Raw genomic sequence first — 16,036 nt, 5'->3', positions numbered from 1 at the left:
ATTGGGAATTTCGGGGCTCCCGGCACAACGCCGGAAATTGCCCCTCTCTCATTGTAACTGCCAAGGCAGTGCGACCTCAAATGTTGGTTGTAATCCATGTTTGTTATTTGCAAACGTCTGACATGCGTGCTGAGAGGAAACACAATTTCCCCCCTATTTTTTTCACATCTCAAGCTTTTCTTTTCTGCAAACGGTTGTTGATGGAACTTTGCCCTCCGCTCAACATGTGGCCGACCTCTGCTCTGATCGATCAAGGCTTGATGCCAATGGCGAGTGCTCACTTCGCTAGCTACGATACAGTGCCAAGCAGTCCGTCTGTATCACTGAATAAGACGGCCTTTTAAAGCACAAGAGCATTCAATGGATGAAAATGGCCAATACCTGTTCACACTTTCCAAAAATGTCCGCTTTGCAAGAGCGTTGGTCATGGGAGATGACAGACTTAGAAAAAAAAACACTTGGTTGTCTCAATGGGATTTCTTGTTGTCGTTATTTATTTCCTTCTATTTTAGGGTCCTTAGTGGCTATGAAAGCCCGATGGTCTCTTGTATATTCACAGCCTCGTTAGTGTCAGATAAGCGAAAAAGCTACATTATTCTCAAGAAAATAGCTGGTTTTCTTTTTGAGGCAACGCACAAAAAAGGCACATGTATGCTCCCAAGTAGTCCTATTGCATTATGCAAAGTATACCCACATCTGATTACATCTCAGAGCAAAACTATAAGAGGTCTGTACACTTTTCGCACTTTTCATTAAGTATTTGTTCTTGTCGAAGTAAGCTATAATTTTTTTCAACATATACATACTAAAACAAGAAATAAATCCAGGAAAACAGTACTGACCGTGTGCGTTTTACGAGTTCCCGTTTTCCTAAAGCGTAACAAATCATAGATACGAAATAAATAAAGCTCATTCAATAACCCATGTTAGAATTATTTTGTAGCAACCTTTGGCGTCGGAGATTACAATGACAAAATAAGAAAATTCTGTTATACATATCTTAATCCCAAAGAAGAAAGTGTACTTTGAGAGCACACTGGGCATTGATGGGCTGTCGCTAGGCCCGAAAAAGCAACGCTCTTTTAGTGGTGTAACGGATGTTGGACTTATGTGTAGGAGATTACCTTTTCGCGCGGGAGGACGGTGAAGGTTATGTGGCTGAGGCAGTCATCCAGTTTGCACGGTTGGTACGAGGCGCAGAAATCCTGGAAACTGATGCTCCCTTCAGTTGGCCACACAGGACGGATGGACGTCTTGACCTCGGCAGAGCCGTCTCTACGAACGAGTTTGCCGTGTTTTGGCACATCGGGGTACTCCTGCAAAAAGGAGAGTACGAATTCGAAAGCGCAACGGCTCCTAGGTGGCTCATGAATATCGTAGCAAAAAAAAAAAAGGCAGATCCCACATACAGTGGGAATCGATAATATGCGAAGCACGAATTAGAAATGTTGATATGTCACTTTAAGATCAGCACAACGTTACGGGGTGGAGGTAAATGATCCCTTACATGACTTCGGTGTCATGACTATCGTGTTTGGATGTGTCGTTGACCTTCGCTATGTATTCACGTCACGTGATACCAATTTTAGTACAAGCGTGGTATGTTGTCATGTTCTTACATGACACGCGTGTCAGAATTATCATGTTTGTACCAGTCATATACCGTATTTTTGCGCGTATAACCCGCTTCTCCATATAATCCGCACCCACACTTTCAGCTCACCGAGAGAGAAAAAAAATCCTCGCGTATTGCCCGCACATTTTATATACAGGAAAGGCTGTACAAAAGCTACTGATTAAGCAACATAGCACATATGTAGACAGAAAAAGCTTTATTTTGCAAGCAGAATGCGCTGTCTGCAAGGCCAGTCACAATTTACTCACTGTCGCTGCTTTCTCTAGAGCTATCACTTGAGCCGTAGTCCTCACTATTAGGCACAAGGTCATCCTCGGTTTCATCCATGTTGTTTGTGATGCAGCATTTTTTTAAACTTTTTCGCACCATCTCACCTGGAATGGCTTTCCATGCCTCGACAATCCACTTACAGAAAAGGGCAATATCAGGCCTTCGGACTCGTCCTGTCGACGTCAAGTCGTAGCAGCCTTCGGCCATCCACTAGGCGCAATAGCGCTTGACATGTGCTCTGAAGGGCTTGTTAAGCGACACATCTAGAGGCTGCAACATTGACGTCATTCCACCGGGTATAAGAACTAAGTCGGTGCCGTTGCGTGAAAGGCGGTCCTTCACTTCCTCAGTTGTGTGGCCGCGGAACGAGTCAAGAACGAGCATGGACCTCTTTGCGAGCATCGCACCGGGCCTCTTCTCCCATACCGTCTTGATCCAGTCTACGAACAAGTCACTGTTCATCCACGCGTTCTCGTGTGCGTGCACCACCCCAACGGCAGGCAAATGAACCTTTGGTAGAGTTTTCCTTGTCAAGATTACGTACGGTCGCAGTTGCGTGCCGTCGGCGAGGGCACAAAGAAGACTGTGATGCGCAGTTTTGTGTTCCCGCTGGGCAGCACGCTCACCGAACTGCTGCCCGTCTTCTCAATTGTTGTGTCCAATGGCATTTCAGAATAAACAGGAGTTTCATCCGCATTGCCGATTTGCGAGAAAGTGTAATTGTGCTGCTTTCGCAGGCCAATTACATATCTCTGGTACTTGGGCAGCTTCTCCTCATAAGAAGCCGGCAAGCGTTGTCATATTGTAGTCCGCCGTCTGATTGAGAGCCCTTGCCGCTTCATAAAGTCGTGCAGGCATCCGCTGCTCGCACGGAACTCGTGAGGTAGGCCTAGCTCCCTCGAAAGTCGCCGCGCTTCCACTTGGGCCATCTAGGTCGATACGGCGTGACCCCTGCTTCTCACATCTTCGATGAACTTTACTAGCTTTGCCTCCAGCTCAGGGTAGGTACCGGTCTTGGGGCCACGAAATCACCTACGGTCGCGGTGCGCGGCTTGTAGGCTCTCTTCTTTCTCCACAGTCGCAAGCAGGACTCGTCCATATCGTGCCGTGTTCCCGCTTCGCAATTTCCGAATTCCTCGGCGACGGCAATGATCTTAAGCTTTTGCTGTGTCGTGAAGGCCTGCCACCATACGCTACTCATGGTGACAGAACAGATCGACTTAGGCTTGGTGAACGGGTCGAGATGTGGAGAACTAGCGGTATCAGCAAGGTAAAGAGCGCTCACACTCGGCGACAACTTGACAGCACTACCCCTCCTAGTACACTGCAACAGCACCCTGGAAACAACAGAACCGAAATGCATGCCTGCTACCACGCCAAAAGTAGTACAATAATTTACTGATAATATCTCTATAGGCACTATAATATCTCATTTGGCTTGCTGAAATGAATACTGCTCTATTTATTATGGAACTTACTTTACTTATTATGGAACTTTCTTAGACAGCACCACCTTTTTGGCAAGCCCTTTCCAAAAGTAAACATGGCGTCCGTGACGTAGGGACATGTGGAGGGTCACTGAGCGGCCGCGAACCTCCAAAAATATACTTGTGGTGTGACAGTGAGATTTTACACTGAACAATCGAATTGTCTCTCCCCAAATCTTTTTCTAAACGCTTCAACGATGCAAGCAAGCGAAACCAAAATCGGCCGCATGCTGCCGTGCTACTTGCGGAGCAACACGAATTTGCGGAAACCGCCTCCGTAGCCTTCGCTACACTGTTAAGGGGCTTCACAGCACAACACGCAATGCTGTGAAGCAGCACTATAGAAAAAACCGCGTATTATCCGCACCTTTACTTTGCCACTGAAATGTTGGGGTTTTCGGTGTGGGTTATATGCGCGAAAATACTGTATTTAGTCATCCACTGACGTCACGTAACACCAAATTTGGTATATGTGGAGCTAACAAAACGGCCACGAGCGCATCATGAAGGGCCCAATATACTACAATGTAGTGTTGACGCGCGCGCACGCTGGGCACAGCAACACTACGTTAGCAAAATACGAGCACTCTACAGAAGAGAGCACGCCTATCTCGCACCCAGGCGCCTTCGGCGGTATACCCTCGCTTCCAGAGACGCCATAATTTGTTTGCAACTGCCAAGGTGCATTTCGCTATCGTGCAATGTAGTGGCTCTGGGAGTTTAAAATGCGAAAAAGCGCCTGTTCACGCTGCGCCCGGTTATAAAATGTAATCTGGGTACCACTGCGCTGTTATTCAATGCGACAGCAACCGGCGCAAGAGGAAGAGATTGCTGTGTGCTGCCTGTGAATTTCACAGCGCATCGCGGGAATCGTGCCGGTGCGGTGTTTTGCGATTACACAGAGTTCCGTCCACAACGAAAAACGCCAAGCTCCGCTGCCTGAGGATATAATCCAAATCAGCAGGAAAAACAACGAGCCCAGCGAAGTGTACAAGTAAGTATACCTATTGCGCTTATCCAAGCACGGCTCCAGCTGTTTCACTTTAGAGCAGCGATTTGAGTTTGAGTTTGAGTTTATTCAACCACGTGACAAGTACACAAAAATACACTGTATACGTGGTTTGGTGCGAAGGGAAAAAAGCTGCATTTCACAGCTTCACTGGCCCTTTCAACCAGAGAAAAATCTAAACTACAAATTTACAAAAGTTACAAAAATTACAGGCAGCGGAAAACGACAATACAAAAAGGCAATACATTTGCGTGTAGCATGCCTGTAGTATGAGGCGCAAAATTATTGCCGTACTCTTTCACAGGTTGCATGTGAATAATAAAGGATATACGTGTTACGACTCAAGCAGATGCATGCACCGTGCACGTTTAATAAACTGCAACGGCCTACTATTGCGATGCGTGAACGGCGTGGAAAGCATGACCTTCGACTTGGTCGAACTGCGACATGCCTTGACTTTCACTATAGGCGTAGCTACATGTGATTTCGGCCGGCGTCACCGTTGCAGTTTAAAATCATGTTCTTACTGGTAATTTTGCACCGCGTGTGTGTTCCGAGTGCCCGGCAGGACTGGCAACTGATACACATGCGGTGCAGGAGCGTAAGTTGAAACCAGATTCTAGTGCTACGTTGACGCCGGCTTACAGCATAAATTCTGCCTTGTCACTGCCAAGGCCTGCCGAGGTTAACGCTTTCCGTTGTTCGCGGCAAGACCGGCACCTGGCGTGGCAACGCCGGCGTCACGCGACGAAACGAACGCAGGCGAGCACGCACACCGCATCACGTCTAAATGTATTGGTGCTTCGACAGGGACATTTAGTCATGTTCTCACATGACACGCATCTCATGATTATCATGTTTGCACCAGTCAAATAACTTCGTGATCCATTGGCATCACGTAATACCAAACTGGCATATGTGAAGCTAGTGAAACGGCTGCGAGCGCATCGTGAGTGTGGCACGTAGCCATGTTGTTAAATTACACGCATATCATGATTATCACGTTTGCATCAGTCGCATACCTTCTTCATCTATTCACATACTGTATTACCAAAGTTGTTTTGATGTGATGCTAGGGAAACGGCCGCCAGCGCATCGTGAGCGTGAAATGTAGTCATGTTACATGACACGCATCTCATGTTTATCATGTTTGCACCAGTATGATACCTTCGTCATCCATTCACGTTCCGTAATACCGAGTATGGTACGTGTGAAGCTGGCGAAACGGCCGTGAGCGCATCATGACCGTGGTATGTAGTCAGGTTGTCACATGTTACGCATGTCATGACTTTCATGTTAGGGTCTTTTGCTTGTGTTCGCTAAGCAATCATGCCAGACCATACCAGTTTTGCAACATGCCATGTGAACTAAACCGCCACAAGAGCTGCATGGCCATGAAATGTAAATCATGACATTCATGGCATACATGTCATGATTTTATGTTATGAATAGTCAAGCATGTTTTTCATACAGTCATGTTATGCCATGGCAAGTTTAGTATCGATACCAATATCGAAACGGCCAGGAGAGCTAAACGTCGTAGGCGGCTAGATAGATACGCTCAAAATCGCCGAAGCCCCGCGGTGGTGGTCTAGTGACTAAGGTACTCGGCTGCTGACCCGCAGGTCGCGGGTTCGAATCCCGGCTGTGGCGGCCGCATTTTCGATGGAGGCGGAAATGTTGTAGGCCTGTAAGCTCAGGTTTGGGTGCACGTTAAAAAACCCCCGGTGGTCTAAATTTCTGGAGCCCTCTACTACGGCGTCTCTCATAATCATATGGTGGTTTCGAGACGTTACACCCCACATATCAATCATTCAATCAAAGTCGCCGAAGTTCGCTAAGAAACGATTCGCATTTAACAGGGCAACCAAAGAGTCATAAACATAAAAATGCACAAATGTGAAAGAAATAAGTCATAATTTAGGGGCTAGTTTTCTTCAAAGACTTAGAAAATGACTGAGAACTTGTAGGCAATGATGCCAAGGAATGTATAAGGCATTCTATCAGGAGTAATTGTAATGAAAGCGTGAAGGTAGAAGAGCGAACTAAAAGATAACTTGCCACTGGAAAGAACCGATCCTGTGAAGATAGAAAGGTGCACGAAAAAAATAACAATGCATGCCTCAGCGCACATTGTTTAGCTCCACGCAACAAGGACAATAATTTAGGCTTGCATGAAAACAAGTTTTTCTTTGTTTCTCTCTCTCTTGACATAACATCTCTCACTCTCTTCGTAACATGATGCATGTTCTTTTTGATAGCATCTAAAGCTTTTTTGTTAAATCAGGCATGACCACAAGGCAATATTATTTGTATGCTAGGATTAATTTGAATTTTTATCATTTTTTTTATCATTCAGGTCAATTTCATAGAACGCTTGTACCCTTGTCTCAAATTTTCTAGTTGTTTTACCGCAAATTCTGGGAGCTGCTGCTCCCTTCTTGCGAGAATGGATGAAGAAGCCTCTCAGGATTTTCGAGGTGGACAACCGCTACGTCTGGCAGCGGCTAGGAAACGTGGGACCACCTCAAGTGGCACAGACAGCGAGGCAACGGAGCTCTATTCCGACGGTTTCGAGTCATCGGATGACGACTACACAGTCGTCATGAGCCGCAATGCAAAAAGAAGACTGCTACGAACATCGTCGACGACGAGTATATCCACCGTGCAGGCTACCGCGCAGCGTTGGCCACACACTATACTCTTCATGGCAGTGGACCCTTCAGCCAACCTACGGTGGCTTAACAGGCAAGTCCTCTCTGCATACCTCGAAGGACTCGCTCCAAACGAAATTAAAGACGTCAGGATCAACTCACGCAAGAATATTCTGGCAGTTGATGTTCTACACCGTAGGGCGCTGCAAAGCCTGCAGAACATCTCGGAAATCGACAGAGTGACAGTTAAATCAGTGATCCCTACTGACTGTAAGGGCAGTGTTGGCGTCATTTATGACGTGGACATTTCTATTCCGGCTGACGATTTCCCAATCTTGATAAAGCCAACTACAGACGACATCCTCATCAAGCACATCACAAGGCTTGGTCAGTCACGATGCCTGAAGATTGTTTTTGAGGGAGACAGTCTTCCCCCACACGTCAAAGTTGGCCACGTTCGCCATCAGGTCCGTCCATACATACCGAAGCCCCTACAATGCTTCAGATGCTTCAAGGTGGGACATGTCAAAGGAGTATGTACCAGCAATGTCGTGTGCCCGCGGTGTGCCGAACCTCATTCAGAAGACACTTGCCACGCAACTGCGTTCAAATGCTCCAATTGCCACGGCGCTCATAAAGCGTCGTCTAAAGATTGCCCACGAGTGAGAAATGAACGCGCGGTGTTGAAACGCCTGGTGCGTGACAATTCAACGCACAGGGAAGCCGCTGCTACTGTCAGGCGACGTCGGCGTCACCACAGAAGATCATCACGCAACGTGGCATCTGCCGATAGAGACCCGTCATCTCAAGCAAGAAGAACTGGCCCCCCATCGTCAAGCTCTGCGAAGACGGATACACCGAAAACAGAATCAGGGTCAAGACTCCCACATCGTGAAGAGTGGCCATCACTTCCACGAACACAGCCTGTTTCAGAGGTGCATCGATCCCCGCCAACCTCGATGCCATCACGAACCACTGATGAAAAGACAACTGAGGATCGCCAGGTCATCAACATGTTGCAGACCCTTATGAGCGCAATGCGCATGCTCCTAAGCAACATGAACACCCCATCAGCGCAGAGCGCACTCCAAGTGCTGGACACTTTGAGTCCGGTGCTTGCAGCTCTAAGGTAAAACGATGGCCCGCAACATGTTATCCTTTCGCGAGGAGGTCAAGAACGCATCTGTCCTTCAGTGGAATGCCAGAGGACTTAGGGCGCGTATGTCCGAGTTCCGGCAATATGTATTCACAAACCAGTTCTCCATAATTGTGATTTGTGAACCGAACCTATCAGCCCAGATGAGACTGTCTCGATATGAGTGCTTTACGTCTTCTACCCATGGAGAACGCAGCAAGGTCGTTGTGTTCATACGGCGCGACTTAACTTATGTTCATCACTCTGTACCCCCTGACGAAGAAAACCAGTACGTTTGCCTAACAGTAAAAAACAAGAAGACCACATTCACCATCATCGGAGCCTACTTACATCCATCAAGTCGTCTAGACCGAGAGCGCTTGCGCGGAATTTTGAATTCAACTCTCCAGCCATGGGTGATAACTGGTGACTTCAATGCCCACCACTACTTATGGGGAAGCTCCAGCGTCAACACTAGAGGTAGACAGTTAGTGTCTTTCGCTTCTGAATGTGAACTTATCCTCGTGAATGATGGCAGCCCTACTTATCTGCGCGGATCGGCCTATAGCAGTTGCTTGGACCTCACTTTCGTCTCACACTCGTTCACACGCAGAGTGCACTGGTTTTCGGATTTGGAAACAAGGGGTAGTGACCACATCCCAACATACCTGAAGATTGACGGCTTTCCAAGTCTCAAGTCCTCCAGAGCCGTCCAGTGCACCGATTGGCAAAAATACAAGTTAATCATGGAAGACTATGTTGGCGCCTCACCTTTCAACCTAGAGGACGCAATAAAGAGTGCCCTACAGTCAACGACGCGTTCGCTTCCGGTGAGCTCATCTCGCACTGATATGGACATTGATCTCGAGAAACTCCGAGCGATTCGTCGTCGTGCAGAACGACGTTATAGACGCACGAGGTCACTTGATGATCTGAGAGTGGCCAGACGCACACAAAAGAAAATACAGCGTCACATGGACAAGTTAGCCAAGCAACGATGGGTATCTTTTTGCGAGTCTTTGGATCCCAGAAAGCCCCTGTCACTAATCTGGAGAACTGTCCGGGGTCTTCGTACAACCATTACTCAGCGCTACCCATTAAAATCTCTGGCACTTTACTTACGCTGCGAAGAGATTGATGTCGCAGATTCCTTCTGTCGAAGGATTGCCTGCGGCTCAAATTCAACTGGGACAAAGACGCCCGACTTTTCTGTATCCTCACGTGATCCCCGAATGGAGATTTCGTTTTCAATGGACGAACTAAAGGCTGCGCTTGCTTTGTGTAGACGTTCTTCAGCGCCAGCACGTGACGGCATTACTTACCGCACTCTGTGTCACCTAGGAGATCAAGCTCGGCAGGTACTCTTGCAGCTGTACAACGACTCCTGGCAAACTGGCATGGTTCCACAGGAATGGAAGTCAAGTCGCCTGATTCCACTTCTCAAAGCCGGCAAGTCACCCTTGGACATTTCCTCTTACCGCCCGATTGCCCTCGCGAGCTGTGTGGGAAAAGTTATGGAAAGGATGATTTTAACGCGTCTGGAATGGTACTTAGAATTCTACGAAATATATCCAGATGCCATGTCCGGGTTCAGACGAGGCCGCTCGTCAATTGACAATGTAGTTGACTTGGTGATATATCTAGAACACCAGAAGGCCTGCAAGCGGTTATCTGCTGCTCTATTTCTTGACGTTAAAGGGGCCTACGACAATGTCACCCACGAAGCCATTCTCAGCGCACTAGAAGGAGTGGGACTCGGTGGCAGGATATATACGTGGGTTCAGAGCTACCTAGAGAATAGATCATTTCACGTGCAGACAGAGAATGGCCCGACACCCGAGTATTACTGCAGCCGAGGAGTCCCGCAAGGCGGAGTGCTAAGCCCGACGCTGTTCAACCTAACACTCATTGAACTAGTTGGCAAGCAACCAAGCAGTGTACGACTTTCCATTTATGCTGATGACATCTGTGTGTGGACATCAGGTGTGACTCGACTTCAACTTCGCGCTCGACTTCAGAAGGCAGCATCAGTGACATCGTACCACTTACGCAAACAAGGGCTTGAAATCGCAAGTGAGAAGTGTGCAGTCGTGGCCTTCACCAGAAAACCAATGTCCGCTTACGGCATATCAATTAACGGGCAGTTGGTGTCATGCAGCCGGAGTCACAGGTTCTTGGGAGTCGTAATCGACCGAAACCTGTCTTGGACACCCCACGTAAACTACGTTAAAAAGCGGCTGACTGCCATTTGTCACTTATTCAGGTTTCTTGCTGGAAAAAGTTGGGGAATGTCTGTCGAGTCTATGTTACAGCTGTACAAGGTATTATTTACTGGATTCCTGCGGTATAGCCTACCTGTTATATCTAACACATGCAAAACGAACCTGCGCACAATCCAAAATATTCAAGCCCAAGCGCTTAGGATATGCCTTGGTTTACCCCGCTGCGCATCGACAGCTGAAACAATTGCCATTGCACAGGACTACTCTATCATGACGCACATCACCATTGAAACGATGCGTACGTACCTCAGGCAACATGCTAGGAATCCTTCCCACCACTTGGCAACCCTCGCTACTGAGAGGCCCCGCACGAAATTTAGTGCAATTGTCTGCGCTCATCGTGCGTCGTTTACATCAGGTTTTACGCCTGCTGAGAAACTGGTGTATCCTCCGTGGTGCCTGACACTTCCACAAGTACGTGTTTCAATTCCAGGAATACGGAAAAAATTAAATTTGCCTTCGTCAGCCCTAAAACAATTGAGCTTGAGCCATCTGCACGAAATGTACAACAACCACGTGCACATATACACCGATGGTTCAACCACAGCGTCTGGTTCTGGTGGTGCGGTGGTGATTCCAGCTAGAGGAATCACTCTGCGAATCAAACTGTCACATGCCACTACATCCACAGCGGCAGAACTTGCGGCTTTGCGTGGCGCCATAGAGTACATCAAATCCCAAAGACCTAGTAAATGGGCTGTGTTTTCCGACTCAAAACCAGCCCTACAGAGCATGCAGTCAGTCCTTCGACGAGGTTGCCATGAACAATTAACTTACGAAGTTGTCAAGCTCGTTCACCACGTCACAGAAATAGGCCACGAGGTCAAGTTTCAGTGGCTCCCTGGCCATTGTGGGATCAGTGGCAATGATTCCGCAGACAGCGCGGCTCGTACATCACACCAAGAACAACACACCCTTTCGATTCCTTTGTCAAGGACTGACGCTGCAAATCAACTTCGTCACCTGGCACGTAGTCTGAGTCTGCAGGAGTGGAACACCCCAAGCTTAAGGCATACGAGACTATACCAAATAAACCCTCGACTCGAACTTCGACCTCCATCCGGACTTCGTCGACGTGAAGCTTCACTTTTTTGTCGCCTATGTTTGGGGGTTGCCTTCACAAAAGCATATAGAACCCTCATCGGATTGACCGACAATGCGGAATGCGACGTCTGCTGCACCAAAGAAGACATCGACCATCTGATATGCCATTGCCCTCGATTTGCTTCTGAAAGACAGAAGCTTTCGGATGCAATGCGACAATTGGACGATCGGCCACTCTCTGTTCAGATGCTACTGGAACACCGTCATCACCTTTCGTCGGCTCAAAAAGCAGTCAAAGCTGTCTTGTGCTTTTTGAGGACTACAGGCCTCTGTGACCACCTTTAACTTTTGTGTAGTGCCACCGCTGCATACGCGCCAGCCGATTGACTGACAATCCTCCTTTTCTCTCTCTTTCTCTTTCTCTTCTCTTTCCTCTCTCATCTTTATGTCCCTTTCCTATTCCCCCAGCGTAGGGTAGCAAACCGGGCATGTGCCTGGTTAACCTCCCTGCCTTTCCCTCTTGTTGTTTACCCCCCCCCCCCTTTATCATTCAAATGCGACACCCCTTTATCTATTCATTTATCTTTAGGCTTACCTAAATCTCGCGGAGCACATTTGCCTAAACAGTCCATACCGTTTTGTGGGCATTTGTATCTATTGTGATTGTTTTTCGCGGAGACGCCCTTGCTCATTCCAACAAGAGTACGGACAGACACTCGAGGTGTAGCGGCAAACGTAGGTGCCTTCAGGAGTAGTTTCTCGAACACTTCCAGAATGTGTGCGTCCTCAAGCACACAGATGCGTGTCCGCTCTTCACGCCTGCGCTTTTGACACTCCTTGAGCAGTGGCTTCAGCATCTTCTCCTAGGGGTTATTTTTTAGGGGTTATTCTAAACAAACGTGTGTCTTGGTGTCACACCAGTCCCGTTAATTAGGGAGGCGATCACCGGGCTAATTCCAAGGGTCGAAGTATCGGCCCCCCGAACCGCACCACGAAAGCGTGGACAATTTAGAAGTGGTCCTTTTTGGCGCGCCAGCGGACGCTGGCTGTGGTCCAAAGAACAAGTCAGAGCCGAGAGTTGATAAACAAACAAAATTATATTCTCATTAACGGCAGATCAAAAACAATACACACGTATGCACACTCCACAATAATTACATACAATACGTCACCAATCAAACAACGTACTACACAGTACAATCAGCCACACTCAAAACAACGGACGTAGACAACGAACGATACGCTCTACAATGCAGTCGCATGCATTGAACAACCAAGACACTTAAAGACTAAAGAGATAGAAACCTATCCAGTCCAAAGTTCTTGGAACAAAAGTCTGGATGATACTCTTCCGAGAATCACTCACTCAAAGTCCAGCGTTGTTGTCGTTCCGCGCCCTCGAAGTTTCTCTTCCAGGAAACCTCGCGTCTTCAATTGGCCACTCTCCAAGCTCCCAACTTTTACGCCCGAACACTTCGGCTTCACTCACGCAGCTGTCGCCACGCGTCCTCGCTCGATAGCGGTAAACACACACTCTTGCCTGTAGCTCGAGCCTTCACCCCTCAGGTGGAAATCCTCTTCATCTCCTGCTTCGTCCCAACGGACAAACCTTCGCCGACTACACGGCGGGATCCCTTCGCACTCTGGCGCAACTTCCGTCTTCTCCTCCTCTCTCGTCTCGGCCGCTCGATTAAATACCTTCCGCGCCACATTCTAGAAAGTTCTTGTCATTTCGTCGGCGCGATACGCAGCGAAGGCTGGGGAGAGGCGCGAGACTGTACGGGGGCCGTCCCTGACAGATGAGTCAACCCGACATACACGCCCATTTCCTTCTGGAAAGTTCCAGTGCTTGCCCGGCCGAAACTGTGGGGTGAGGAGGTTCATCGGCGAAGCCACGCTTCCGAGAGGAGAGACGTCGCGCGCCCGGGGAGCCTTGGATGCTTGTTTTCTCTTTTCCTTTTTTTTTCGTTGACCTCACCGCGTCTCTCTGGGCGCGTTATCGCAAGCATTTGGCGGGGCGCCCGTTTTTAGCGCTCGTTCTGTGACACTTGGGCACCACAGATAAAATTATTAGAGGACAAAGTCAGCTCCCTAATCAATATATTACGTCGACTGACCGGAGTGAGATGGGGTAGTTCATGTTATTTTGTATTGCGTGTACATTCAACAATAATTCGACAAAGAAAAGCTTACTCTGCCCCGGTTTTGCATGGGATATCACATAACGTAGAGGAGAGGATTCAAAGATTGTTGGCCAGAAGCCTTCGTATATGTCTTGGCGTACCGCGAGCGTCTGCCAGTGCTCTAGTAATTGCGGAGTCTCGTCAACCGACATTCCATGCTATGAGATTTACGGAAACTTGCCGGCATTATCTTCGGTTGGCAACTCAACACGCTAATCAGCCCCTATACCGAGCTATTCAGGAGAGATCAGCTGCAAAAATACATAAAATATAGTAGAATTCAAGAGTTTACTGCCTACGCACGAATACTGGCCTCCATGTGCATCCCACCCACCATGGCGACTCTCTATCCCAGATATTACAACTTCGATTCCGGGATTAAATTGTAAGACATATATGCCCATGATTTAAATAAAGCAATTAACTTTACCACACCTTTATTCCAACTATGAAGGCTATATTCACGTGTACACCGACGGATCAAGTCTGAATCAAAGCTCTACGTCGGCATTTTTTGTACCTGCATACCAAGCGTGAAAAGCTTTGAAACTCAGCCATTTCACAACATTCACAACGGCAGAACTTTATGCAATACTCTGGGCTTTACGCTTCATATGTTCACAGGTCCACTTCGATGGGTAGTTATCAGTGACTCACAGTCCTCATTAGTTTCTTTAAAAGGAGTCAGCTTGGGAAACAAAGCTAGTGAGCTCGCATATGAAATACAGAGGACGTAGGTGATAGCAAAAGAAACCACAGCATAATGCCAAGCCACTGTGGAATCACGGGAAACGACATAGCTGATCACATTGCACGTGCAGCAAACCAAGAAAATAATATATCACTGCTACCTCTATCGATGACTCAATTATCACTGCTACCTCTATCAAAAACTCAATTCTTTGGATAAGCGACCTCCATCAATTGCAAAAATCTTAGGTCCATGGCCAAAAGGAAAGCTACAAGCCACTGCAGCCTGTGCAATCGTTCACGTTCTCTAGGAATCAGAAATAGCTCAAAATTACTAAACAAAAAACAATTGTTAATCGCGGTATGTTTGAAAAAAGTATTTTCGTGTCTCGCTACGATATTTTTGGAAAAACCTTACTGAAAACATGTCAGTAGTTAAGCGACAAGATCACCTTAGACATTTTATTGAACTTTCACGTTTTTGTGTGAACACTTAAATTGGCATGATTACTTGTGTTTTTTTACAAACTCTGTGTGGTGCAGACACTGTTCTACGCAATGTGGACTCATTTCTGTGTGGTGTGGTCACTCAGTGTGGAAAAACGTGAACTCATTGTGTAAGTGTTGTGCTATGTACATATGTATAGCTTTGTGTTTGCTACAAAATGTGCGATGTTGACTTTTGTGCAAGAGAAGAGGAGTAGCCGGCGCCACGCATTGGCATCAGCTTCTCCTTACATACATTCATTTAAAAAATCTTCTTCCACCTTGCTTTAGTGAGTTCACCCTCACGCTGCCTCTGCCATCGTAAATTCTGATAGCCAGTCGTTGTAGAAACTGACTCTAAAGGACCACGCGCAGCCAGTAGTGAAACCAACGCGCCTGACGCCACAATTGTCTTTTGACGTGTCTCCAAGAAGGTTTATCACACGCGAACAGGCAGAAACTTCTTGAGGAGTATAAATGGTCGTGCTTACGCAGAAGGCTTTTTTTCGAGCTTGGCATAGCCTCGACGATGTTGCGCACAAGTACATCAGTTAACGACACAAAGCTTAAAGGTCAATAATGCAGGGTTTGCCACTCAAACTATTCCATACGCCAGGTCTTTGAGCCCAGCGCCAGTGAATTTAATTTATGTGCCACACTATTTAGGAGCAGCGCCAATTATATAATCAAACCTCCACGTAATTTTTTTCTGAAGCTAGTGAATTTGATCGAAGGTAAAGCTGCTCTTGCCAAGCAGTCCCAGGACGTTCAAGTTGCTATAATTTCACGTTATAAAGATCAAGATCCGTTATGTTATTCCAAAAAGCGCCTTTAGTGTGAAGTGAACCGCGAAGAAAACAATTTTACGTGACTTTGTGCAACATTATCCACCTTCGTGAGTATTTTGGAACTACGTCGACATGGGTATCTAAAGAAAGGAGACCGTGAGTGCTTTGCGATGACAAGTGTGTTGCGAACGTAATGCACGTAGGAAAGTCACGCGACTTTACGCATCTTGCACCCGTTCATGCCTGATCCATGATCCCATCGACATGGATACTAAATGACCAGACATCGAAACACCTCTTCAGTAGTACGCGCATCGCGCACGTCAGACATCGACGAACAGCGAGTTACATGACTATGGGCAAATCTCTCCA

At 47.4% G+C, this 16,036-nt stretch overlaps 1 protein-coding gene across 1 annotated transcript in view; it reads right to left on the bottom strand.

Moving 5' to 3' along the window:
- LOC119164622 (ATP-binding cassette sub-family C member 2) overlaps positions 1 to 16,036 on the bottom strand; it is a 121,297-nt gene that overhangs the window by 95,382 nt on the left and 9,879 nt on the right. Inside the window, exon 3 of the mRNA XM_075874537.1 lies at positions 1,125 to 1,316. Within this exon, the coding sequence (XP_075730652.1) occupies positions 1,125 to 1,316 (192 nt within the window). The remainder of the gene's footprint in view (positions 1 to 1,124; positions 1,317 to 16,036) is intronic.

The sequence above is a fragment of the Rhipicephalus microplus genome, chromosome 9, assembly GCF_043290135.1.
Source record: "Rhipicephalus microplus isolate Deutch F79 chromosome 9, USDA_Rmic, whole genome shotgun sequence".
Taxonomy (NCBI): domain Eukaryota; kingdom Metazoa; phylum Arthropoda; class Arachnida; order Ixodida; family Ixodidae; genus Rhipicephalus; species Rhipicephalus microplus.
Note: the sequence above shows the minus strand (reverse complement) of the source record. Positions and strands in the feature narration are given on the sequence as shown.